The sequence below is a fragment of the Anopheles moucheti genome, chromosome 2 (genome assembly GCF_943734755.1).
Source record: "Anopheles moucheti chromosome 2, idAnoMoucSN_F20_07, whole genome shotgun sequence".
Lineage (NCBI taxonomy): Eukaryota > Metazoa > Arthropoda > Insecta > Diptera > Culicidae > Anopheles > Anopheles moucheti.
In genome coordinates, this window is record NC_069140.1 from 90,304,499 (window position 1) to 90,329,410 (window position 24,912).

The 24,912-nt window shown below is 48.9% G+C and overlaps 5 protein-coding genes across 6 annotated transcripts; 2 read left to right on the plus strand and 3 right to left on the minus strand.

Annotated features, from left to right (window-relative positions):
• Positions 1 to 257: 257 nt before the first annotated feature.
• LOC128299850 (protein suppressor of sable) lies at positions 258 to 6,033 on the plus strand. Its single transcript, XM_053035969.1, has 3 exons — positions 258 to 1,382; positions 1,570 to 3,327; positions 3,422 to 6,033. The coding sequence occupies exons 1-3, from the start codon at positions 585 to 587 to the stop codon at positions 4,652 to 4,654; spliced, it is 3,789 nt and encodes a 1,262-aa protein (XP_052891929.1). The 5' UTR covers positions 258 to 584; the 3' UTR covers positions 4,655 to 6,033.
• A 3-nt stretch (positions 6,034 to 6,036) lies between these two features.
• LOC128299852 (spermidine synthase) lies at positions 6,037 to 7,398 on the minus strand. The gene is made up of 3 exons (XM_053035972.1): positions 7,123 to 7,398; positions 6,452 to 7,049; positions 6,037 to 6,385 (listed from the first exon to the last, which is right to left on the minus strand). The coding sequence occupies exons 1-3, from the start codon at positions 7,248 to 7,250 to the stop codon at positions 6,248 to 6,250; spliced, it is 864 nt and encodes a 287-aa protein (XP_052891932.1). The 5' UTR covers positions 7,251 to 7,398; the 3' UTR covers positions 6,037 to 6,247.
• A 56-nt stretch (positions 7,399 to 7,454) lies between these two features.
• On the minus strand, positions 7,455 to 9,117 carry LOC128299851 (uncharacterized). Of its 2 annotated transcripts, none has more exons than XM_053035970.1 (4): positions 8,993 to 9,117; positions 8,616 to 8,912; positions 7,727 to 8,545; positions 7,455 to 7,654 (listed from the first exon to the last, which is right to left on the minus strand). In XM_053035970.1, the coding sequence occupies exons 2-4, from the start codon at positions 8,744 to 8,746 to the stop codon at positions 7,573 to 7,575; spliced, it is 1,032 nt and encodes a 343-aa protein (XP_052891930.1). In that variant the 5' UTR covers positions 8,747 to 8,912; positions 8,993 to 9,117; the 3' UTR covers positions 7,455 to 7,572. The 2 variants fall into 2 exon arrangements, with proteins under 2 accessions (XP_052891930.1, XP_052891931.1); XM_053035971.1 differs by having other exon boundaries at positions 8,616 to 8,915; positions 8,993 to 9,083.
• Positions 9,118 to 9,263: 146 nt separating this feature from the next.
• On the minus strand, positions 9,264 to 15,415 carry LOC128310683 (uncharacterized). The gene is made up of 9 exons (XM_053047381.1): positions 15,306 to 15,415; positions 14,996 to 15,200; positions 13,789 to 14,929; positions 12,682 to 13,715; positions 10,795 to 12,485; positions 10,610 to 10,724; positions 10,289 to 10,536; positions 10,114 to 10,210; positions 9,264 to 10,021 (listed from the first exon to the last, which is right to left on the minus strand). The coding sequence occupies exons 1-9, from the start codon at positions 15,413 to 15,415 to the stop codon at positions 9,671 to 9,673; spliced, it is 4,992 nt and encodes a 1,663-aa protein (XP_052903341.1). The 3' UTR covers positions 9,264 to 9,670.
• Positions 15,416 to 15,723: 308 nt separating this feature from the next.
• LOC128310437 (tuberin) lies at positions 15,724 to 24,172 on the plus strand. The gene is made up of 6 exons (XM_053047080.1): positions 15,724 to 15,922; positions 15,999 to 16,897; positions 16,975 to 19,691; positions 20,386 to 22,993; positions 23,076 to 23,243; positions 23,315 to 24,172. The coding sequence occupies exons 1-6, from the start codon at positions 15,850 to 15,852 to the stop codon at positions 23,561 to 23,563; spliced, it is 6,714 nt and encodes a 2,237-aa protein (XP_052903040.1). The 5' UTR covers positions 15,724 to 15,849; the 3' UTR covers positions 23,564 to 24,172.
• The last annotated feature ends 740 nt before the right edge of the window (positions 24,173 to 24,912 follow it).

The window sequence follows — 24,912 nt, forward strand, 5'->3', positions numbered from 1 at the left end:
TTGTTTAATAATGTGACACTTTATTTTCAGCCATTTTGAATTGTATGTTGCTCATCTCTCCCGGCAAACGCATGGAAAGATGAGACCCGGGGCGGTCTAATGTTTGTGCCCATCGAACAATCAAAACACACACGCCACATTCACATATGACCTTGTCCTTTCATACCGTGTAGGGTAATGCATCGCACGTGTGATGAAAATATGCTGCCACCAGCTGGAATGATCCAATGAAATGCTCAATGTTATGCAAATGTTTGTTTACCGCATCGGTTTTTATGTATGATTCTCAACACTCACAGCACGTTCGATAAATGGCGCAGTAATTGCTCGCCAATTACTCGTTAGGGACTTTATGACTGCGATTGTGATACGCGGGGAACAACTATGCCAATAATTAAACACACAGTGCCATAATTCTTGTTATCGTTAGATGCTATGAACACTTTAGTTGCCACCGATCGTTTTGTCTGATGTATATCCTTGCTTTGTCTTTATCCTTTTCTCCCCATTGTGATAGGTTTTGAAGGATCACTTGATCGCAGGAAGATCGCTTGAAAATTCTAATCTAAAAGGTCTGCCACAGAATGAGCGATCCAGAAGATTTGGAGGACGGTGAGATCGAAGATGACGATGATGATGAGGTGGTGCAGCCGGAAGATCCACCGCTAGTTCCACCGACTCCAGATGATTACTTGGAGTACGAGCCGAAACCAGACGCTCAGCACGCAAACAGTGATGGTGAAGGTAAACCATCCCCGGCCAACAATCGCGAAAACACGAACCACTCGACGAACAAAGGCCAACGCTCTTCCAAAAAGCCCGCACTCGTGGTGGATGATTTTGCGATAAACATTGAGAATGCCATTGCCAATGCGCTCAAAAAGGATGGCGTACTGCCTCCGATGCCACTGTCGGTGCACCACGCGAATGAGGCGGAAGGTGACGTACCTTCGGGATCCTCCTCCAGCCGGAAATCGAAGAAGCGCAAGAAACCTAACAGGAGTGGGGACGGGCAGCACAGCAGCAAGCAGCAGCGACTGAGCGGAGAACCGGATGACGATGGGGAGATGGATTTGGAGTATGAAATGATGAATGTGCGCGGTAGCAGCCCGCAGCACCTGATGGGCCGGGATTCGGGACGGTCCGATTCGGAGGCGGATGAAACTCACTATTCGTCCGATGATTCGGCGATGCGTGATGGACACTATCGGGGGAGTAGAAGGGACCGCGAACAGCGGGAACGTGATCGAGAGCGTGAGCGCGATCGGGAGCGGGAACGGGAGCGGGACTATAACCGTAAGAAGCGGAAACAATCACGCCAGCGAAGCAATAACAGCAAACCAAACCGGGATGGCCGGAAACGGAAACGGGATGATTCGGATGTAAGTATTCTGTTGAGGGTGTTTGGCCTTGTTAGACTGACATAGATGTAATCAATAACTGGACAGATTTAGTTTTGGACATAGCTGTGGACGTTATGGACATAACTCAGAGTTTCTTAGCAAAACTTTATAGGACTTCGTAGAATATGACGTTATATTTGAGACCGTTCTATATTCACCTTTTCAGGACGAAAAGCATAGACCGACGGGACCGCGCAAGATGGAGCTATGTAAATTTTACCTAATGGACTGCTGTGCGAAGCGGGAAAAGTGTCTGTACATGCACAAAGACTTCCCCTGCAAGTACTACTACCTGGGCATGAAGTGTAAGGAGAAGGACAAGTGTCTGTTCAGCCACGGTGAGCCACTCTCAGACGATTTGCGAGCCATACTGCTGAAGCATCTCGAAACGGCACCGCAGGAGATTCTTGGCACCTTTCAGCGCATTAGTCGCGATAGTGCAATCAACATGCTGGGCGCCACCCACCGCAAACTGCAAGAGCGGTACGGCGTTAAGCCAGACCCTTTGCCGGGCGGTGGCAAAATTCCTTCACTGCTGGACGTGGTTACGGCGCATCCGCCCAACAGCAACAGCATGCTCAGTCCAAAGCATTCCCGCAAGTCCCGGTGGTGTGAGCAGCAGCGTCTGGACGATGGTGGCCGATCGAGCGACGGCGAACCGTCGTGTGAGGGTGGAGGCGATATGAACATGCAGCTGGCCGGTGTCATCACACCGGCCCAGATAAGCGATCTCGAGCAGATGGGCATTAGGACGCTGGACGAGATCAGCCAGCTGACGGTGGCGCAACTGAACGAACTGGGGCTTAGCATTACGCAAATACATGACCTGCAAGTGAGGGCTCTGAATGCGCAGAGACATTCCGCCTCTGCAGCGGCGAGCCACGAACGAAGCCGCCCTCTGACGGAAACGGCGAAAGATCTCGACATGCGTACGCTACCGGGCGCGGAGGAATCAAACGCACACGATAGCACCAAAAAAGACGTTGACATGCGAGTGCTTCCATTGGCTGAACCGGGTAAATTGAACAGCACCATCCACGATGAGACGTTATCGGGTGGGAGTGCGCTTCTTAAGCCACCCACGGTGGATTATTCGCAGTACATCAAGGATTCGAATTTGGACGAGGAAGATCTCGATGCGGTAGCAGCCAATTCGAATTCTTTACTGAATGTTCCCGAGGTGGAGGACGACGAGGATGACGACGATGAGAATCATCTGAAGATTAACATCGATGAGGAGGAGGAGGAAGAGGACAGGAAAGAATCCGATGAGAATGATCCGCCGGCGGGAGAGAAGCACCAAGGAGCAACGGGAAGTATGGAGGAAGATCGGGAAGAAACGATGCTTCTACCACCGCTCATACCGCCCAAAATCGACTATGCCCAAGGGCTTGGAGACATACTGAAGTACAGCAGCAGTACGGTGGATAAAACTCTTCACCTGCAGAACAGCAATGAATCGCCACGATCACACCGATCCCCATCGCCAGCGGTTAAGGATGAACAGTCTGGAACGCTACCGGGCCTTTCTTCGGACGTTTGGACACCATCCATGGCAGACTCGCAGAACAGCAGTTCGGTCTACAGTGCACCGGCGCAACCAAAACCACCATCGGCAAAATCAAACGCCACGGCCAAGCAGCGAACCACCGGTTCGTCGATTTATGACTGGTACGACTCGGATAATGCGTCATCAGACGGTGGCCGAAGCTCGCCAATGGCAACACCCTTCCGGTACGGTTCGGATAAACTGCTTCCGCTAAACATTGCGGAGGATGATCCTTACTCTATCGCCGGAAGCGGCACTATTGGACGCGAAGCATCGAGTGAGCTAGGGTTCCCGTTCAAGTCGATGATGGCCAACTATGTGCCGGCCACAGAAATAGATGGTTCGATTGGGTCACACGCACCAATCCACTATAAGGTAAAGCATATTTCACGAGGATCTCAGTTCTCATTTGTCTAATGTAAACAATTCTTTTATTTTTAATCGATTTCTCCAAACTTCTCTCACGCAGGTGTATGTGGTTGATGTGCCGAAACCCAACTACGGTACACTACGCCGTTCGATGGCACGGCCGGTCGGTACGAAAGATCCCCGACTGCGGAGACTGTTCGGGTTGCAGAGTGACGACGATGACGATAGGGACGATACCAGCGACGGTATTAAATCTCCCGATCCGAACCCTAACACATCACCCCTGCACAGCAGCACTGCTTCCCTCCCGATCGCGAACAAACCCCCCGTGATTAGCACCGGTCCGCGGTTAGATCCACGCAAACGGCACGCGGAAAAGCAACAGCAAGAAGCGGCAGCAGCAGCCCAACAACAGTCAGCCGGTGGTCCGTTTGGTGCGATGAAGAGTAGTGCGGCCGCCAGCAACTCCATGCCACAGATCGATGTACAAGCGATCCTGCAAAAGTCGGCCTGGTATAAAGATCTCGGCTCCCAGCACAAGATCATGGTCAACCAGCAGCTGGCGATTCTGTCGACGGAGATGAAGAAATTCCACAACTCGGAACGGTCGACCGCACAGCTCAGCGAGTTTATGAAGTTTCTCAGCACGAACAACATGCTGCAACAGATTCTCACCTACCTGAACGTATACGTCGACGATTCCGTCACCTTCTGTGAGGTGCAGGCCGTACCGAACCATCTGCCACCACCGGCGCTGCCCATGTCGACGAACATTCCACCACCCTCCATTGGTGGACCGATGCCATCGATGCAGCTACCGATTCCGCTGCACGTACCGCCACCGATCGGTGTGCTGCCCGGGTCGATGTCCATACCGCCACCCCACCAACCCAACATGCCACCGATGTTTCTCGGCCCCAAAGGTGGCCCCTTCGGTGGACCGCAGGAACCGCAGTCGGGGCCACCGCCGACGGGCATGATGCGGCCGGGGCTGCTGGGCGTTTCACCAAACATGCCGTTCGAGCAGTTCCTGGCGATGGGGAATGTGAACAAAAATGATGGGCCCGGCAACAATGGACCGTTGCCACCGTGGGTCCAGGGCAATGGGAATAACATGCGAAACATGCGCAACAACAATCGCATCGGACACAACTTCCGCAACAACAACGATCGATGGAATAACAATGGGGGCGGCGGTGGCGGCGGTGGTCCACCGATGGTCGGTAACAATGGCAACAACGCTGGCGGCGGACAGGGTAATATCAATAATATGAACCGTCGCAACAATGGCAACAACAACATCAACAACCGCCGTATGGATCGTAAAAAGTAGATCACTTCCAAAAACAGAAGCAAGCAAAAAGAGATTAACAACAAACAGCTGTCGCTGAGAAGCAATAGGAGAATTTGGTTCTTATTACTAATACTATTACTACTACTTCTACTGCTACTAATACTATTACGCTTTGCCCAGTGTGCGTGTTGGGATGTAAAGAATGAATGATATGAATAGTAATTGTGGCAGGAGCGCACCCAACGTCATGTGTGTGTGTGCTCCTTATTGTTGGATATCCATTTGGACACTCAAAACTAGCAAAATAACCCCTCCCTTGCATTGTACCGAGGCGCAGGGCAAACATCGTAGAAACATCGTAAAAATGGAACGATGGATAAAGAGATTTACTAAAAGGGAAATGCCTAGAGGTTAAAGTAGAGCAGTAGAGTAAAGGGAACTCACACAATCAGTTCCTGTGACGACGTCGTAGAATTCTTTTTTTCCCGCTTAAGAGAAATAAATTATATCATTATTGTACATCACATCACCCGTATATATTTAAATCCCTCCCCCGGGGCTATGCGGTGTGGGGAGGTTCATGATTTAGGTCAGCTCAGTGGAAGGAGAGCTGTCGATAGTTTAGGGCTTGATTAAATGCACGATTAGAAAACCTTCCTAAGAACTTGTTTGTGTAAGTTAGCAAGAAGGCACGGTATGTGGAAATGATATTGTAAACTTAAAATTTGTGTTTTCCTACAATGTACATATGAAGACATTTCAACCATGCGCGCTCCCCGCTTGTCTACTATAAACCACCATATTTATATGCATCGTTTTGTGTAACCGATTCATTTGTCTACTTTGAATAGAAACCTTTTGTTTGTTTCCTTAACTTCCTGGAAATACGGTTCCATTTCTGACTTTCTTTATAAAATTTAATTATTGATTCAACTGAAACGTATTGTTGATTGTTAAAGCGTCTTGCATGAGGAAGAAGACACCTTACATTCCGATTTTGATAAATTAAGCCAACTTCCCCTTGGACTTCCAATTCAATGCTACCGTGAAGGTCGTTAACAAAACAGATTAAAACAGTTGCGACGATCAGGTTGTTAAAACCCAGCTAAGCGAAACCATTCAAGTTGAAACATGAGTAACAGATAGTGGATTTCATGACGGTCAGACTAACATGACCCCCGCTAGACCAAGTGCGTGGAGAAGTTTTGCTGATAAACACATTTTGTTTCGCTACAGCTGCAGCAAAAAATAAACAGTCGAATTTATAACGTCAAGTGGTTGTCGTTAGTCTAGTCAGGGGAGGGAGCGTAGAATTTGAAATTTGTTAACTATTACTTAGAACAATTACAGATTAAACAATTTAGTTTAAGCGATGCGCTGTACAGATGCTAAATAGAATATAATAAACGATGATGATTTTATATTAAAAAACTGATATCCATTTAACATTTATTGAAACAAAGCGGAACATTTCCCCTATTGGGGAGGTACTGGACATAATCTCTCGTTCCTTAAAATGCAAATTCTCACTTTAGATCTGTTCTTCACCTTAAAAAAAGTTACATTAATTGCATCGTGTAAAACATTACCAATATAAGAGGCACGAGCTACAACAAAGAGATAGAAGGAAGCCTACGGATTGAGGGCCTTTGCGGCAAACCTTGGCAGTGTGAAGGCCGCCCGGTGTACGTCGGTCGTGTAGTACCGCAGTCCCATCTGATCGATTTCTGTGTCCGCAAACTTACGTGACGGTTCCCTGAAATCCGTTTCCTGGTGGTGTTTTACAACAAATGAATTAATATAAATGCACTTTTGCTACAGCCGTGTGAAGCTTACCGGATTGAGGCTGGCAATGAAGAACCCGATCTGACCGGTAGGGTACGATGGAACGGCCGCCAGCCCGTACGTAACGCGCGGGAAGTGTTTCCGGCAGTAGTCGAGCGTTTCCCGCACATGTCCAGCGTCCAGCCAGAAGCTGCCACCCTGCGAGCAGATAATACCGTCCGGTTTAAGGGCACGCTTTACCAGCTCGAAGTACGACTCGCGGAACAGTGATTCGGCCGGCCCGATCGGGTCGCTGCTGTCCGTAATGATCACATCGAAGGCACCTTCGTGCTGCTTCATATACTCAAACCCATCGCCAATCGTTAGCCGCAGTTTGGGAGATTCGAATCCACATGCCATGAAGGGCAGATATTGTTTGGACAGTTCCACCACCCGTTCGTCGATCTCCACCTGGTGCACTTCCAGCACGGACGGATGCTTTACGACTTCCCGTGCGACTCCTCCATCACCACCGCCGACGATCAGCACGCGCTGCGGGTTTGGATGACAGCAGAGCGGCAGGAAAGAAATCATCTCCTGATAAGCGAACTCATCCCGTTCCGTACACTGAATGATGCCATCCAGAATCAGCACCACACCGTGCGATTCGCTGGAAGGTTAGAAATGGAATAAATATCCTCACTAGTTCCTGTGTTACGCCGGCACAGACGGCTACTACGTACCTCTGAATGATCTTGATATCCTGATATTTGGACCGCTCCTCATGAAGCACCTTCTTTACCTTCACCGAGAAGCATTGGCCCGGCCAAAGTTCGTTGGACACTTCACTAAACCATTCGGAAGGATTCATGCTGTACCGCGGAACCGTATTTCCACACCGTTAACACAAAGTTTACACAGCGAACAACGCAGCAGTACACACTTGTTGCGTGCCGAGACAAATTAAACGTACACGACGTTAATCAAAAACACAGTTCTCCAGGCACCCCTGCAGCACCTCCTCCTTTCTTTCCATTTGCTACCGCTCCAAAAACGAACACAATCTGGATGACGTTTCGAAGCTTCCATGTGGTTCGATTTGACGTTTATTTAAAAAGCGCACCCGTTGCTGATTATCGCTGTACAACAGCCAACTTTGATAAGATCTGGTTCACCCGCTCATACATTTAATTCTAGCTTGCCGCTTTCATAGCGGCCCAGTAGGACTCCAGCTCAACGCCCTCCCAGTGTGTGTTGTTCGTTTTTGTAAATACTCTGAAACAGCAAGTAAATAGAATATTATTTCACAACCATTTAGCATTTGGCGTGATATGTTCCGTTTTTTACCTCTCCCTTAGATAAGCCAACACTTCCGCTTCCTTCTTCGACAGACCATTAAAGTATGCGTCCAGATTGATGTTGACCAATTCCGTAGTCTGCATCCCAGCCAGAAACGTTGCCGGGCCGGGCAGTTCAATTGAGTGATGCATGGCCAACTTACCGAGTTCGATGCATTGCTGCTTGCAGTATTCTGCTGCTTCTGCACAAACTGATTTCAATTGGTGATCGGCTGGATGCCACGGTTGTGGACCACCGTTTGTAAGTAGCCCCATACCGTGACCGGATGCACAAATAATGCCCAAATGATTTTGTTCGAAGAATGGTACGCAATCTTTCAGTGCCTCGTCGAAAAGTGTGTTTCGGCAGTAGGACAGTACGGTATCGAAACGGCCAGCAGCTTTGGAAATGATTTGCTTTAGGACTTTTAGAGGGTAAGCGGACACGCCGATAAAGCGTAACTTTCCTTCGTTGCGCAGTGCTTCCAATGCGGGAAGAGTCTCCTCCAGTACAATGTCCAGGTTCGGGGCGAACTCTACATCGTGAATTTGTACCACATCGATGTAATCTACGCCGAGCAGGTGTAAGCTTCTTTCCACACTTTCACGCGTTTTAGCCGCACTGTAATCAAACATTCGCCCGTAGTCTCGCTCGTAGCGTCCCACCTTCGTTGCGACGTAATACGCTTGCCGTGGTATTGCCCGTAACGCTTTTCCGAGCACCTCCTCCGAACGACCCTGACCGTAGAATGGTGCCGTATCGAAGTAATTTATCCCTTGCTTCGCCGCAAACACTACAGCCTCCACGGCTTTCACCTCATCTAGGTCACTGGAAACACAAAATTGCGTTTAGTTCAAATGCCGTGATTGCACATTCACTTGGCAAGTGTTCGACTTACCCGTAAAGCTGGCTGAAAGTACCCGTACCGAAGGAAACTTTCGACACCTTCAAACCTGTCCGTCCCAACGGTACGTACTCCATTCGTTCGACGTCCTTCTTAGCGTGAAAGTTTTCTACGAACGTGTCCATTTTACGCGTGTGTCTTCGCCGGCAGAACGTTGTTTATAGTTTGAAGTTCTTCGACAGATTATCACACGTTTCACCAGTCGATAGAATGCCAAAAACACAGTTGATTGATGGGTAAGGGGAAGCTATTGTTAGCCATTGCTTATCTGAATAAGAACCAGCAGGAATACTGCTGTCCGTAATGATAAGAGAATTAACCGGTATCATTTGAAGATGGTTCAAGGCGGAGAATTAAACCCACATACTTACCGGTCCGCTTGTCGACTTGCTTTGTATAACCACTTTTTCTACATCTGGAACATCGATTGTCGTCAGCTCCTTCTTGATCTTTCCATTTATATTTTATCAGCTGTAAGCTTTAATCTATTCTTTTTTGACTGAGAGTTGTTTAGTTGTATTTGTTTTGGATTCCCTTTTTAAAGGTAAACAATTGATGCAACAGTGTTTGTTTTGCTTATCTTTTGTGAATGACATTTTTAAATACCTTGACTTACGACAGTGCACACGTAGGCCAGCTCTATTCAAACTCATCCGTTGGTCACAAATAATTTGTATAACATGCGAATAGAATTTACCTTTGGGCTAGAATTATCTAAAACCTTCTATAATTATTATAATTTTGTGTGTTTTTTTGTGAATAAATCATTGATTACATACGGATTATCATCATTTTTTGAAGTGAATAATGCACGAATATTACAGTGCGATAATTTTACTGTTGGGTATATGATTGTTATTAATATTACAATTTATCCTAAGCTAGGTTATCCGGTTCAGTTAAAATTCCCTCTTTCAATCTTATGTATTGCTCTTATTTACTTACAATGAAATGCTCCCACAAATAGCCACCAAATATGAAGATCTTTTGTTAAAATGAATTGTATAAACTGCTTAGCGCGATACTTCTCACCTGTGATAAGACGTCTTTCACTTGCTTGCTGTTAGCACGTGGTTAAATTCGGAAATTTTAGTCTGAATGTACTTCTCGTGCAGCGTGATCTCCTCCAGGAACGATGCACGCAGCTTTTGCAAGTTCGGCAAATGATCGCAGTCGCGTATGTTAAGCAGCGTGGTAAAATAGTTCTCCCAAACGACCTTCTTAAAGTATCGGGGCATCAACGTCTTAATGCCCCAGTTGGCAATATTTTTCTGCACCTGCATGTATTTACCAAACAGCATCACATGGCTGGTGGCGGCAACACCGAACAGATCGGGCTGATACGTCCACGGTCTATCCTCCATCATTTCGATGCACGTGAAGTTTTCCGTTGTGATAACCTACGGTAAAAGAATAAATAAAACCGCATTATAAAACGATGGGACAAATCAAGCCCAGCGTTAGCTAGGTGTGAAAACAACAAGCAGGGTACCTTTTTGAATCTCACATCGTCCGGGAAGCGTTTCATATCAATGCTGACACCGAAATCGATCAGTTGAATGCATGGTGTCTTTGAACCGAGTGCAATGCTGTGTAATAAAGGGATATATTTGTTTTTTATTGTTTAATTTCAAAATTGCCGCACCTCCTGTGCAACCATCACTTACGGTTCCATGAAGAGAAAATTGTCCGGCTTGATGTCCGCGTGAATGATCTGGCAGCTGTGCAAGTGATCGACTATGGAGAGCATCTGAGTGGTGATTATCATGGCGATGAATTCATCTATGTTTCTGTTGGTCACACTGTTAACCAGATTGCACACATCCAAAATGTTGCCGTATCGCGAGTACGTTGATACGAAAATGCTCGCATTATTGCCAATTATCGCGTAATCAATAGACATGAAACCGGGAAGCTGTGGAAGAGTGGGTGGAATATTAAACAACAGTTAAGACTCTAAAGTTCCTTCACATGCAACTGCCACTTACGATATCAGGACTTTCGATACGGCTACGTAGCTCTAAACAGATGTAGTACTCCCACAGGTTTGCAGGGCGTTCCTGCTTCAAGGCAACCTTCTTCCCGGTTGAGGTATTGGTGGCACTGCAGAAAAGTAAGCAATAAAAACAATCTGTACCGGAAACTGCCATTAGCCATCGGTAAAGATACGTACCTAAAGATTGTCCCAAACGATCCTTTACCGATCTTTTGCTGTACTTGGAATGTTACATCATCTTTCTTCACCACCACATGCGCATCCTTCCTCAGGGGTTGCACCTTGTTCACCATCTGGCATGAGGGCAGCTCTGCTATGTACGCCGTAAAGTCGACACTATCCAGAAACGCATCCAACAGTTGCTTTTCGAACGGATCAATGTCATCCACGAACACGTGGGCATTAATCTGCTGCATGGTAGCATCCATATCGACCGGTTTGTACTGGTACACGTTGTTTAGCTGACCTTCAACCGGTTCATCATCTTCGTCCCATCTTTCAGCATCTTGCGAGATCGCAGGACGGGGAATATAAATCGAAATATCGCCATCGCCTTCACCGTCGACCGGCGATAGTCTACTCGAATGAGTTTGAGGAACGTTTGACACCCGCTGAGTGCTTTGCTTCATTGCTGCTGGAAGTGACGGCATAAGGAAACTGTTCGTCTTGGCCACGCCACCTTGCACATCAACAATTTGCAAATTCGAATGGTCCGGATGCTGGTTCACTTTACGCGTTTGTTTCCCAGGAGTTTTAATTCCATCCTGTAGGATGGTTGAGTTGACCGCACTGTTAATGTTCAGGGAAAATGCCACCGTGTTGATATCATCGAAAGATGTACGCACATTACTAGTTCCTGGTACTGGTACTGGAGAAGGAAAGTCGTCCAAATCTATGCGTCCCACCTTTCCAATCGCGTTTGCCGGTTGTTGTGGCTTACTGATGTGGAAGCTGGGCAACGCAAGACTTGCATCGATGTTGAGCGATTTTTCCATCTTTATCGGTGGCATAGCCAGAAATGACAAATCATTACAGTTGCTTAGTGGAGCAATCGGGGCCATCGGTAATTCGGTCATACTTTTCGGTTGAGGTGACTTGATAAAATCGTCCACATCGAACGAACATTCTTTGCGTCCTTCAACCTCTTTTGGGGTAGCTTCAGTTTCGCGCTTGCTACCGTTCGGTTTGCCACCGTTTGGCGATACTTTCGGCGAGAACGTTGTATCAAGCAGATCCAGCAGGGAATTATTTTTCTTCTTTGCTTCCACCGTATTCTGTTCGACATTCACAATTGTTGATGGCGACAAAGAGGTGTTCGTAAGCATGGTACTAGCGTTGTTACTGCTGGAAGTACTTTTCATCGACGAACCCGACGGGGCGATAGTATTGATTTCTGGAATCATATATTGAGGTTTTACTAGTTGTATAGGTATGGTATTGGTACGTTCTGTGGCCATTCTAAAGGAGGCAATTGAATTTGCTTCCAATTCGCGTTGAAACAGGTGCGAGACATTCCTATTAGCGCCCGGACCTATGAAACCGAACCCACTGACTGTTGGGTCTTCGGAGAGTTGAAAAACGGATGGAACAACGATCGGTAGTGCTGCGGGAGGACCTGCAGCGCGGGTCACAAGCACATTCTCCTTATCATCCGACTGTGTTGCTGGTGCATCAGGTATGGGCATACGCTTTAGTGGAATATTGGCCATAGTTTCGGTGCTATCGATGTGTATACAGAATCCTTTCCCGTCGTCACCAGGTAAAGTGAAAACCGATTTCCGTGCCGGTTCTGTTGGTTCACAAAAAGCTAGTTTCGTGGACGATACCGATGGGAGGTGGGTTTCGTAACCTGCCTCCGGAGAATTGGCCTAACAGAAGCAAACAAACAGGATAACATGAGATCGTAATCATTTAATCGTAACTAGCAGAAATCGAATGAAAAAATATTGGTTCACTATTTTGTAGGCCGCCACTGTTCAAGATCTGATTTTTTTTCTGATTCTCAATAACCGAAATGATGAAGCCCTAGAAAAGTAAAAGCAATTTTCTAATCTTAATATTTACCAGTGTATCAGTCGGTGATTTGATAACTCCACCAGTCGTCGTCGATGAGACGGTGCTCGTTTCCGTTCGCTCCATGATCGTCGACAGCTGCTTGTGGCTCTGTGTGCTATTGCACCCAGAAGAAGCAGACGGTGGTGTTATATTGTCCATCAAAGGCACAGCATTTTCGTCATTTATTACAGCACCCGGTATGGACATGGGAGCTGCCAGGTTTCCGATGTTCGCATGTTTCTGATTCGCCCGATCCGGCTCCGGCCCTTTTTCTTGATCATTTCCGGCCCCATTTTCCTCATCGTCCGTAAAAACGACAATTCGTTTTGCGGATGAACCCGCCGTTGAGGTTATAGGCATTTCGGGCGTCAGTTTACGATCCGGTGCGACAGGCGTGCTAATGTTTTTAACGAACAAGTTAAACATTTGAGTCGAGCAGGTATCATTGGGGTAGTAGGATTGTTGCTGTTGCAATGGAACGAAATCATTTGTTAGCGGATTCGGTGGTTTAAAGTTTGGCAGCTTTTCATCTTGTTCTTCATTTTCATCACTGTCGTCGACAAAAATTTCGACTATCTTTGTCGCTACTGGCAATGGGCTGGCACTTTCCGTATCAGAGTTTCCCTCATCCCGATCTTGCGGTGCAGGATCGTTTGCGATGGGATGTTTCTGTGGGGTTGGTGTGGAATCCTCCTTTTTCGATACCTCTTGCTGAAGAACTTCATTCGAAGGACGTTTTTTTGATTGCACAGTCAACGCCCGTAAGGAATGTTGTATTGTATTAGCTTCATTGCCTTTAGTGCTTCGATTTTGCAGCTCTGCTTCAGTTTCTTCCTGTATGCTGGCAGCCACCAGTCCGGTTGGATGCAGGGGAAACATGGATTTACGTGGTCGTATCTGAGGCTGGATATTGCCATCGTTGAGAAGCGCTGTTGGAGCCATACTGAATCGTGCCGGACCCATGGATATACGCTTCGATTCGACGTGCGTTTCATCCATATCCACCGGATCGATATCATCCTGGTAGCGTCTATCAATGCACTCTAAATAGATAGTAATATTAATGGCAGCATTAGTTTCTATGTTCAAGCAAATCATTATCTTATTTACGCTTACTTTTTATTTTCCCCTTTAACCATCGCTCCACCAGCAGCTCTTCGAGGGATTGTTCTTCGGTTGGGTTTGAATAAATGTTCGTAATTTTGGTCTGAATGTTCCTGTCACAGCTGTCGAGTTTTGGATTTTGAAATGCAATCTTATCAGACTCGATTGTTCTGCTGCTAGATACATGCAGCGGATGCAGACGTATACCGACATCATATCCTCGACTCCACACCCGTGCTTGATCCTGGGTAAATGGATTCTCAATGCCTCGTCGCACAAAATACCCATAGGCGCGTAGCTCCTCTGGAGAATATTCGGTTTTTCCCCCAGCCGTACCTTTATGCTCCTTTGCCCGACAGTACAGTCGAATCTTGTCGTACATTGGAATAGCACGTTCCTTCGGATCTCCCACACAAATGCCAACTTCGAAGGGAGTTTGTGGTTTGTTACGGCGACAAAATTGTGCCGACAGTGAAACTCCCTTCGAAGAATTGTCCACCAGTACCGGGATCGGCACAAATTCTTCCTTATCCACCGGTATATCGAACGACGGCGATTGATGCGTACCGAACAGGCCTGCCTTTTTGTGCGCTGTGGTTTTCATTTTGGCCACTCGTGCCGCATCGATAATGTTTTCCGGCTCATTGTGAACACTGGAAAATGGCCGAACGATGGAACTACCCTGCTCGGCTGCGCCAGGATCGTCGGTAAATACGATCGCATGCGATGGCGCATTGCTGGTGTGGACCGCATTTCTTGAAACATTCTCCTGTTGGACGATCCCGGGTTGATAGCTTTTGACCGCTAACCCGGTGCGGACGCTGCCGACATGTTTCTTGCGCGACGTTCTTAACGAAGTTAGCGCATTACGGCGCTCGTCGAGGGAGGATTGAAATTTAAGCTTACTGCATTCGTCCTTGTACAACATGCGCTGCGACATGGAAAAGCCAAACATTTTGTGTGCCTGTTCTAGGTCAGCCTTTGATTCTGCACCGGCCCGCAAACCTTTCTGGAAAACATCCTCCGTTTTGGCAAAGTTATCGACAGCATCGTAATAGTACGCCCAGGCAATATACAGCTCGGCACACAGCGTGCCAACGCCACGGTTGTACAGTTCGTTGTACAGCTCCACTGGAGATGGTTGGGCATCGATCTGTCTCGTATGAAAAATGAAGTAGTTAAGCGCCAACCCAGTAAGCTGTAAACTTGTGAAACTTACATATTTTATGCACAGTTTAATGAACCGATGATCTTGCATGTACCGTGGATCATTTTCGAACAGTTGTACACACCGACGAAGGGTTTGTTCCTGTATCATGGGCTTAAAGTTGCTTACGTTCGTTTGTTCCATCCAGTAGAAGTATTCATACCACGGAAGCAGAGGATCATCGCCATCATAGCAGTCGATTTCCTTTTCGTGAGCCCTGTTCGAAGAAGTGCAATAATGCACGAGTTACCAATGATTATTGTTCTCCATCTTGATCCCTGTGTCAACAGGAAGCAGCAGCACAGCGCACAAACTAACTTACTTTCGTTCCTCTTCCCATTGTTCCGCTGAAACGAATGCATACTCGAGCTGTTCCACGTTTCTGCCACTTCGAAGCGGTTGAATATTTTCCTTCTTTTCGTCAAAATCCATCTTTTTTCACACAAGCTCACACTGGGGCACTGTTGCACTGCGCGTTCTTTTCAACAAACACAAACGGCACTGCTAGCGGCGGTTGGTTTCAAACCAGATTGGGCGAGCTGTCAACTTGCCCTGCGACGTCCATTTGTTGCGATGCGTTTGACAGCAAATGTTCTATTAACCTTGGCCCTTGCTGTCAGCTGTCGCATGACGTCTGCGAATCAGCCCGACGGTCGGTAAAGTGTCAAAAGGCCGTTCCTAAAGAAAAAAAGCAAGAAGATCAAGATGGGTTTGGTGGTGCTGGGGAGTGAAAAATAGTCAATCCATCGATATTCTTCTTCACAAAGCCAATAAACATTTCAGCCCTCTGCAAACCGATGCACTCCGTTACCAACCCATAGCCGAAGTGAACGCGCACGCGGTACCGGTGCAGTACGGCCAGCAAGATGACTGCCAGGGAACGGGAAAACCAACTGTCCAAGATTAAGCAGTTCTTTCGCATATACAAGCCCGGCAGTGGTAAGTTTCGGGTGTAGCAATTTAAGGCGCTTTGCTCATTTGATTCCATTTTCGCTCGTCCCTCTATTCTGGTTAGTGTCAAGCTCTCGTCATGATTTACCGATCTCGCCTGAACTGGAACGCGAGCTGCGGCCAGAAACACCCGTCACCCAACGATGCAAAGCTTTGCGAGACTTTGGCGAACAGGTGATGACGTCCCGGCTCGAACCTGACGCAGTACAGTCGCTGTGGGAGCTGACAAAGGACTTGCTCGTCGGCAACAAGCTGATGGAGCAACGCCAGTGCGCACTGGCCTTCTATTGCAAGCTCATACAGGGGCAGTACGACAGTCTGGGGATGATGCGGGCCCAGTTCTATCGCGTGATCGAAAGTCACAGCGAACCGGAAGATATTTCCTATCGGTTGGATATGCTGAAGCTGCTCACCGAGACGGGCAAGAACATTCAGCATTTCGAAAAGGAAATCGGCCCGTTTCTGCTCGAGTGGATTAAACCGATCCACGATGCGGGCCTGATTGATTCGCTGCTGGAGCTGATCGTTAACCTGATCAAGTACAATGCCGCCAGCCTGGAACCGAAGTTTCTCGTCGGCGTTGTGTCGTACATTTTCGACATGACGTGCAACAAGCAGGAAACGAGCACGATACTGCTGTGTCTGTCGGTGCTGGATTGCTTCATCTGTTACGCGATCATACCGAACGAATCGCTCACGCTGTTCATTATCATCCTGTGCCGGATGGTTAACCAGGAGGCGTACTGTCAACACTCTTGGAAGATTATGAAGAATCTCTTCGGGACGGCACTCGGACATGCGACGCTGCTAACGATGTGTAACATACTGAACAATCCGGCCTTCCACCAGGATGATGCGCTGCTCCGGGGAGCCATCTTTCACACGAACGTCGGACTGTGGGGTATCAGCGTTGTGCCGATCCTTAACTGTTCGCCTTCGCTAGTGCTGACCAGCTTTTGGAATGTAAGTAAAAGCGTGTCCTTTAAAAAAGATTGCTTAACATGTGCGAATATTGATTAATCTTGGGTCCCGTCTTTTAGGCACTGAAAAGTAGACATGTGATTGTCACGTACGAAGTAATACTTAGCATGAATCGGTTAATACAAAAGTCGGGCAACGAGTTGAACGAGCCAACGTGGGATATTATTTGCGATATCATGACGGAGATTTCGCACAACCTCGCCATACATCGGTTACCGGCGGAACATACGGTCGTGACACATTTTCACGAAACGCTCAACATGATCGAAACGCTCCTGCAGCAGGGCATCATGAACGCGGACCCGGAGAAAGTGTACGCTTTGATCGAGCACGTGTCTACCGAGCGACCGGAAGCATCGGTCCGTCAGCTAATCGACTATAGGGCCAGCAAAATATCGGCCACACGGTCGGAGTGGTTGAAACAATTGTGCCAGTTTATGGATCGATTTTACCGCATGAAGAACAGTAACGTGCGAATCTACGCGATACAAGCCCTCGAACGGATAATGACTGCCAACCGAGCGGCGTACGAGGACGAAATACTCGAGCGCATTGTGATCGTCCATCTGGGCACGGTACCGTTGGAGAAAGATGCCGAAGTAAGGAAGGCGGTAGCCAGGACGCTAATCGAGTTTACAATCCACTGCGAAACAAAACGCTGCATCGAGCTGCTGGAAATAGTGGAAAAGTTACTGCACCGTCCGTACGACGAAAATCAGGTCGTTCGGACAGAGCAGGATGCCGAAGATATTATTCTGTTGGTGGATGGTTTGATACGGCTGTTTATCGTGAAGCTGTACCGGTTGCCTTCGTTGCACGCGATCCGTGTGTATAGCATGCTGATCGGATTGCTCGAACTGCACTACCAGCGACCGCACGTGCTGGCCAACGTGACCACCGTTCGTTACCGGATATTTTCCTGGATGATGAAGGCACGCGCTAACGGTTCGTTCCATATAGGCTATCCCGATCTGGAGGACGGTAATCGGGTGCGGTTCTCGCATTACCTAGGCATAGAGGGACCGTACCAGCATCAGAGCTTACAGCCGCAACCATATTTGTCGAGCCAATCGACTAGCCAGTTAAATCTGACCGCCACCGGAGGTTCCGAGGCCGGTTCGAAGGCAATGGATCGCATCCCGGCCACGAACCTCACGACGATCTCGATCAAGCGCGGCTGTCAGGTGATCGTGCTGTGCCTGAAGGAGGAAAAGGACTGGGAAGTGATACAGCTTGTGCTGACGGAACTGCCCAGCGTGATGCAGAACAAGGCACTGATCCAGGGTAACGATGTGGATTCGCTTGCCCGAACACTTTACCGCATGTACACGGATAAGATGCAGCTGGAGAAGTTGCAGCTGCCCGCGAACATGGTACCGAAGATGTCTGATTACATGGAGCTGATACTACCCGCCCTGTCGAGTCTGGCGATGTATCATCAGCATTTGGATTTTAACACGCAGAAGAACATCATAGACGCGCTAAAGCAGGGCTTAATTTCACGTCGTCCGCACGAATGCATCCGCATGCTAACGATCCTGCTGCTCGAGATGCCGGAACAGCTGATGCCGAAGATGGCCGACCTGTTGCTGGAGTTGAGCAAAATGACGGGCACGAAGATGGTCGCACTGCCGGTGCTGGAATTTCTGTCCACGCTCATCCTGGTGCCGAGCTTCCGGTTCGGCAACTTTACCATGCGCACGTACATGTGCGTGATGGCGATGTCGCTACCATTTACGAACCCGTTCCGGTACGATCACTATACGGTTTCGTTGGCGCACTACGTTGTCGCGGCTTGGTTCATCAAGTGCAAACTGCCGATGCGCCACCAGCTGGTGAAGTTTATCGTGCAGGGTCTCGAATCGTACGTGCACGTGCCGTTTCAGGATGGATCGCGAGCGTTCTCGCAGGTGAACGAAGACTCGTCCGAGCGCAAGCGTAGCTCCAGCCTGACGGAGCAAAGTTCGCGCCGTCGCGATCGCATCCAGCAGCAGGCACAGCAACAGAAGCAATCCCAGCAGCAGCAGCAGCAGCAGCAACAATCGGGCCAGCGACCATCGGGAACGACCGGTGTCGCATCATCCACCGCGTCCGGATCGACCGTGTCCATCGCGCAATCATCCGCACAGCTACCTTCGCAGAAGGTATACGCGATTTCACCGCGCAACGACGATATGTATCGGTTCCACTGTGAGCTGGCGGATACGTGCGTTGACTTTATGGTGCGCCACACGTTTTCGCCCTGCTCCGGCATATCGAAGCGTTTGCCATCGGCCGAATTTTTGCTATCCGGCGGTCAATCAATGACCTGGCTGGTTGGGCATGATCTGATCACCATCACGACCAGCGGTTGCTCGGGTGTCACCTTCCGGAACGGGCTGTGCGATCGGTGCCATCAGTATTGCCAGTCGGCGACGAACAGTGGCAGCGGAGCCGGCGTCGAACCCGGTAGTGCAAAATTGGTTCCATATCAGCAGCAGTACCCGCACCAGCCCAACACCCATGCACTGCTGTCGAAGTCGAATAGTAGCGCAAGCACCGCAACCACCACGACGACGGTCGGTGGTGGACAGCCGCTTTCACCGGAACCACCGTTTAGCAGTGCCTCGTCCGGCAAAGATTCCGGACTGTCCGGGATAGGGCTGGGAGCGGACGGTGGTAGTACGGGTACTGGCAAAACCTTGTACCCGTCCGACAATGGAGGGGCCCCGATGACACCTGCGTCGGCATCGACGTCGAATAAAAGGTATACCAAAGCCAGTTTGCAACACAGTAGGTAAGATCGATAGTTTGCTGTTGTGTCGGGGTAATTGTTCCCACCTGTTCTGTTCGAACACCACCACCTCCATTTTTTAACCAATGTCCTTCGATTCGGATTATCATCTTCATCTGCTGCATGCAAGTATAAACCGATTTGGCCCTTTCCAGCACATTTGTTACGTTACGCTACCTGTAGGATTAAATGGTTCATTTATCGATTCTTATAGCTTGGGTTTAAGGTAGGCATTAGAGTATGATAATGACCCAGAATGGCATCAAGTACTGTCGAACAGCTTACAGCCTTTAACATTAGAAATTCCAACTATTTCAATCAATATTAATTAATTTTCAAAAATTAGTTCGTTAGCAGTTTCTAAGAGTTCTTAAACTCATGCATCAACTACGTTAGAGTTGTTTAACTAACAAAAGTATTTTACCCCTCAAAAAGACTGGTTCGGTAGTTCTAGTTACATTTAACTACATTAAATTACACACAAGTCTGCTAAATGCTATTTTTCAAACAAAGAATAATTAAAACATTTCTTCAGTCATTACTTTCGAGTTGTCAAAAATTGTTTTCAACAAATTCCAAGGTCCTCATTATTTTTCAGTTTAAATTAAACCAAAACCCATTTACACAGGTGTTTCAACATGCAAAAAATATTAAAACCCGCCTCAATACTGTGCGGCCGTTTTTTTTATCATTTTAGTGCAAATGAATCCGACAGCACCGATCTGACGACGTCTAGTTCGACCTCATCTTCGACAGCGGCCACACCATTCCCAACGGCACCGCACTCCGCCCACGGTCCCGTGTCTGCCGGTGGATTGGCGGCCACTGGAGCAACAGCAGCCGGCAATCGCTTTTTCCGCCAAGGCTCACAGGAAGGTTACTCGTCCGGATCGCTGGAAGCGCTATCGCGCCGTGGAAGTAACCCCGATTCGGCGGACCCTACAATTGGCCCGGGCATGGGTGGTGTGGGTTCGGCTGGTGGGGAATTGCAGCTGCAACGTACCAGCTCACTAGTAGCACCGCGGGCACCCCCAGGTTTAATCGCCACCATCGGCAATCGTTTGATCCTACCGCAGCAGCTCAGTAGCTCGCTGACCGGTGGTTCCTCATCCTCGTCCGGTATCGGGTTCGACAAGCCGGTGCAACCGTGCGCTTGCGTGTGTACGGGCTGGGCGGAAGTATGCGTACGCCGACCGACCGGCTTCACTTCGTGGATCACACGCATCCAAACGCAAGTTTCGCACGATATACTCGGGGGTGATGTAGCGCTGCAGGATCTTACCTCACTATTTGCGCCCAGCGTCGGCGGTGGAGTGGTCGGAACGGATTACCTTACGGTCGCTGGCGGACAGCAACCATACGGCAGCGATGGAATCACACCCTTCGGTAGCAGTGCTGATATTCCATCGGCGACGATGGTTGATCGGTTAGCAGCCGGCCCATCCTTTACGTCCGAGGGTGACATACAACCATCCAACCTGGGCAGTGCGGAACAGATGAGCGCTTCCGTGCAGCAAGCCACCGTTAACCAGCACACGCGTGCAAAAGTGTCCATCTCGGACGAAGTGTTTGAAATGGTGAAGAAAGCGGAATCGAAAAAGAAACCGTCGGTAGAGGAGGAACACGAACAGAGCGAGGACGAGGAGCTGAAGAATGTCCTCTCGGGAGGTGTAGAGGGTGCATCGCTGAGTGGTGGCGGATCGGGCCCTATTAACATTCCCGGCAAGCAGTCGAACACCGCACTAGCTTCCGACGATGAAGACGAGGACGACGACGATGACGAGGATAGTGATGGGAATGGGCGAAGAATTCGATACGATGGCACCGAGGGTGTCATGTTCGACGATACGGAGGGCCGTACGCGCAAACCGGTTCGCAGAGTCAACTCAAGCCCCGAGATGGGCACCAAATGGAACAGCCAGTTTTTGAGCAAAGCGAAAGAGAACGTGGGACAGGATACGGCCGGTATGGTGGCCGCTGTTGGGGGCGATCCGGGTTCAGCCGTGGTAACAACTCCCGGCCAGAACACCGAAGGCGCCGTGGTGGAGAAGAAAAAATCCGCCTACGGTAAAGGTGTAAGCTGTGAGGCAATTCCGGAGGAAATCGCCGGTTCGACGCCTCCACCACCGACGGCCCTGCGTAAGCAGTGCAACATGCACGACGCATCGGCCGTTGCACCGTCCACGGTTCGCGGCACGGTCACGGCAAAGCATCAAGCCGAGTTCAGTGCGAACAAGGCGACAGCGATCACAACCTCGCTGCCCGAGTCCAACACACTCGATCCGATGCCCGCCTCGATGGTGGCGCCCCGCAAACAACACTCGGCGGACGATGCCACGTTAGCAACGCGCGCACTCACCGACAGTGGGGCCGCATCGAACGAAGCAATCAACTCGCAAAGCGCCACCGTGTCGAACGCAGCGAGCCAGCAGATGATCGCACCGATCGCGATGCACCCGATCACGCACACGTCATCCTCGTCCGCACTCAGCCTGAAGCTGCCGATGGAGAAGGTGACGAGCAAACCGCCCCAATCGCCGGTACCACTATCACCGCGGTTGATTGCACGGAACACCACCAACCTGAAGCAGTCCAGTTCCGGCACCGCATCGCCATCGTTTCCCGCGATGGGTGGTTCGGGCATGGGCGGTGGCCTGCTCGGTATGGGCGGTATGGCCACCAACGATAATGACAACCTGCCACGCGGCCGGTCCAAAACCATTTCCACCGTGCGGGAGCACTATTCGCGCGACGGTACGAAGTGGAGCGCAGCGAACGTGTCGCGGATGCGCAACGAGCACATCAACCGGACGGTGGTCAGCCCGAGCTTTGTCTTCCTGCAGCTGTACCACCACGGCCAGTTCGGCAGCGAGTGTCCGCTGCTGATGGACAAAGATCCGGAGAAGGCGATCGCACTGCTCGATCTGATACCGCCGTTCGAGATGCACAAGATCGGCGTGCTGTATGTGGGGCCCGGTCAGGCCGGGAACGAGACGGAGATTTTGAAAAACCGGTACGGCAGCCTGCGGTATGCGGAGTTTCTGAGTAGTCTCGGTACGCTGGTCGCGATCAAGGACGCCAAAGAGAAGAACATCTTCATCGATCTCGAAAGCAACGGTAAGGACGGTGCGTTCACGTACATCTACCAGGATGATATCGTGCAGCTAACGTTCCACGTTGCGACACTGATGCCGAACAAGCGGCAGGATCCGCACTGTAACGAGAAGAAGAAGCACATCGGGAACGATTTCGTCACGATCGTGTACAACGAGAGTGGTGAGGAGTATGACCTGAAAACGATCCGGGTGAGTTGTTTGCTAGCATGCGAAGAAGGAGTCCGTTCCTGTGCCGATGTGGACTAATTGATATGGGGGTTTTCGTTTACAGGGTCAATATAATTACGCGTGCGTAATTGTGGAGCCGATCGAGCTTAACAGCAATCGCGTTTTCATCCGCTCGAAGGACGACATCGCCCAGCATGTGACGCGGGATACGAAAATCGTCTCCGATCATACGGCACCGTTACTGGCCCGCCAGATGGCACTGCATGCGAACGTGAGTCATCCACTGGGGGACATTATGCTATTAAGAAAATGTTTCCTAAAACGTTCTCTTTTTGATTACAGTTAGCCTCACTGGTTGCCCAGTCGCTGAAGACGAAAAATTCGAGCCCGTACGCCTCGAACTGGCTGGAACGGTTGCGTAAGATCAAAAACATTCGCTCCCGATATGGGCAGCAGCAGGAGGATCAGCAGAAGCAGCAACAGCAGCTGCAGCAGGGCGGTGGCTCGGCAAACGATCTCAGCTCGGCCGCCAACAGTGCAAACAGTGGCATCAGTTATCGTGTGGACGATTTTTCAAAGTACACCGTCTGAGCATGGATCGTGTGACCGAGCGCATCGGCAGAACAATTGTTATACATATTTCTATTGTGTTTTTTTTTAAATTGGAATCCATTATCTCTCTTTCTCTCCCTTCCTCCCGCTCCCCTCGTCCCTCCGTGTCCATAAATGCAAACCTTATAACCGCATTATGTCGATCGCACATTACCATTGCCGCTGGCCGCGTTAGGATACCTGCTTGCTGGCGTGATAGTGCATCGTTACGAGCTGTGCAATGGGCAAGAAAGGTGTGAACGTGTGCCACCGGATGGTAACGCAGCATTGTGTTAACGGATTATGTTGCTTCCAAAACTTCCCCTGTGTGCTTTGTGCTGGGCATTAATGAGCGATTACTATCCTTTTGTGTGCCGATAGGTCAGTTTCGTATTGTTGATGAAATATCTGGAACTGAAACAAAAGGAATGGCAAAATACACACGCGGTAGGATTACTCTCCACGGCTTACATACATACCGTCACTCCTTTTCCCCAATTGCTCGAAAACCCCCCTTTAGGAGAGAACAACGCATGAACTGATATAGAGATACGGCGACTGCAGCTGATGACATAATATCAATAATGTTTGCATACTTGTTATCGTACAAATAATAAAGAAGATATAAAAAAATAGATAGGTCATTCTGAAGGTAACATCCATCACCATTACAAGAGGGTGAATACATTGAGAAGGTAATGGCAGTAAATAGCACCCGGTGATCTAATGATCTCGTGCTTCTGCGCTTCGTCTAAACCGTCTAAAGTATGAATTTTGCCCTATTTTATTAAAAAATTGACATATCTTTAAATAATCACAGTAATATTATTATTTTAGTATAGATGGTAAGGATTATTCTTGATGCAGTACCTTCCACTAAAGAACTAGCTTTGCACCAGCTTATGCTTTCACTTGCAATATTCCAGAGCATTAAGCGGACAATCGAACTTTGGGGTGATACATGCGTGAATGGCCTGCGGCAAACATGCGTACAGATGCAATATCAATTAATCAACGTAACGTAAGCTCGGCAGTGCACCAGGACAGGACACCGTTTTTCAATTTACCATCAGACAATCCGACGTGGAGGCTTTGTGAAGGCGTTGCTGGACTTATATGTTTCATTAGTTTTTACCATTCTTTTTCTATTCTCATTCGCTCCATTAGCACATTGCTTGGTGCTCGAGCGCTCCAGAGCAATCGACGAAGTAAATGTGCCCAAGTTTAGATGAAAATTAAACTGGGCTCCACATTGCTTCTGCGGGCGTCCCCTAAATCATATGCCAGCTGTCACCGTGGACAGCCAGACTGCTGCCTGCCTAGCAATTAAATGTGGACTTTCAAACCCC

Excerpts from the sequence above, each read along its gene's own strand:
- LOC128310437 (XM_053047080.1), top strand. The coding sequence starts at position 15,850 with ATGACTGCCAGGGAACGGGAAAACCAACTGTCCAAGATTAAGCAGTTC. Across the intron at positions 16,898-16,974 it reads TGCTGACCAGCTTTTGGAAT|GCACTGAAAAGTAGACATGT; the intron begins GTAAGTAAAAGC and ends CCCGTCTTTTAG. Across the intron at positions 23,244-23,314 it reads AGATGGCACTGCATGCGAAC|TTAGCCTCACTGGTTGCCCA; the intron begins GTGAGTCATCCA and ends TTTTGATTACAG.
- LOC128299852 (XM_053035972.1), bottom strand. The coding sequence starts at position 7,250 with ATGAATCCTTCCGAATGGTTTAGTGAAGTGTCCAACGAACTTTGGCCG. Across the intron at positions 7,050-7,122 it reads GATATCAAGATCATTCAGAG|CGAATCGCACGGTGTGGTGC; the intron begins GTACGTAGTAGC and ends CTAACCTTCCAG. Across the intron at positions 6,386-6,451 it reads TCATTGCCAGCCTCAATCCG|GAAACGGATTTCAGGGAACC; the intron begins GTAAGCTTCACA and ends AAACACCACCAG.
- LOC128299851 (XM_053035970.1), bottom strand. The coding sequence starts at position 8,746 with ATGGACACGTTCGTAGAAAACTTTCACGCTAAGAAGGACGTCGAACGA. Across the intron at positions 8,546-8,615 it reads ACTTTCAGCCAGCTTTACGG|TGACCTAGATGAGGTGAAAG; the intron begins GTAAGTCGAACA and ends TTGTGTTTCCAG. Across the intron at positions 7,655-7,726 it reads TTGGCTTATCTAAGGGAGAG|AGTATTTACAAAAACGAACA; the intron begins GTAAAAAACGGA and ends TTGCTGTTTCAG.
- LOC128310683 (XM_053047381.1), bottom strand. The coding sequence starts at position 15,415 with ATGGATTTTGACGAAAAGAAGGAAAATATTCAACCGCTTCGAAGTGGC. Across the intron at positions 14,930-14,995 it reads TTAAACTGTGCATAAAATAT|ATCGATGCCCAACCATCTCC; the intron begins GTAAGTTTCACA and ends CATACGAGACAG. Across the intron at positions 13,716-13,788 it reads GTTAAAGGGGAAAATAAAAA|AGTGCATTGATAGACGCTAC; the intron begins GTAAGCGTAAAT and ends CTATCTATTTAG.
- LOC128299850 (XM_053035969.1), top strand. The coding sequence starts at position 585 with ATGAGCGATCCAGAAGATTTGGAGGACGGTGAGATCGAAGATGACGAT. Across the intron at positions 1,383-1,569 it reads GGAAACGGGATGATTCGGAT|GACGAAAAGCATAGACCGAC; the intron begins GTAAGTATTCTG and ends TCACCTTTTCAG. Across the intron at positions 3,328-3,421 it reads ACGCACCAATCCACTATAAG|GTGTATGTGGTTGATGTGCC; the intron begins GTAAAGCATATT and ends TCTCTCACGCAG.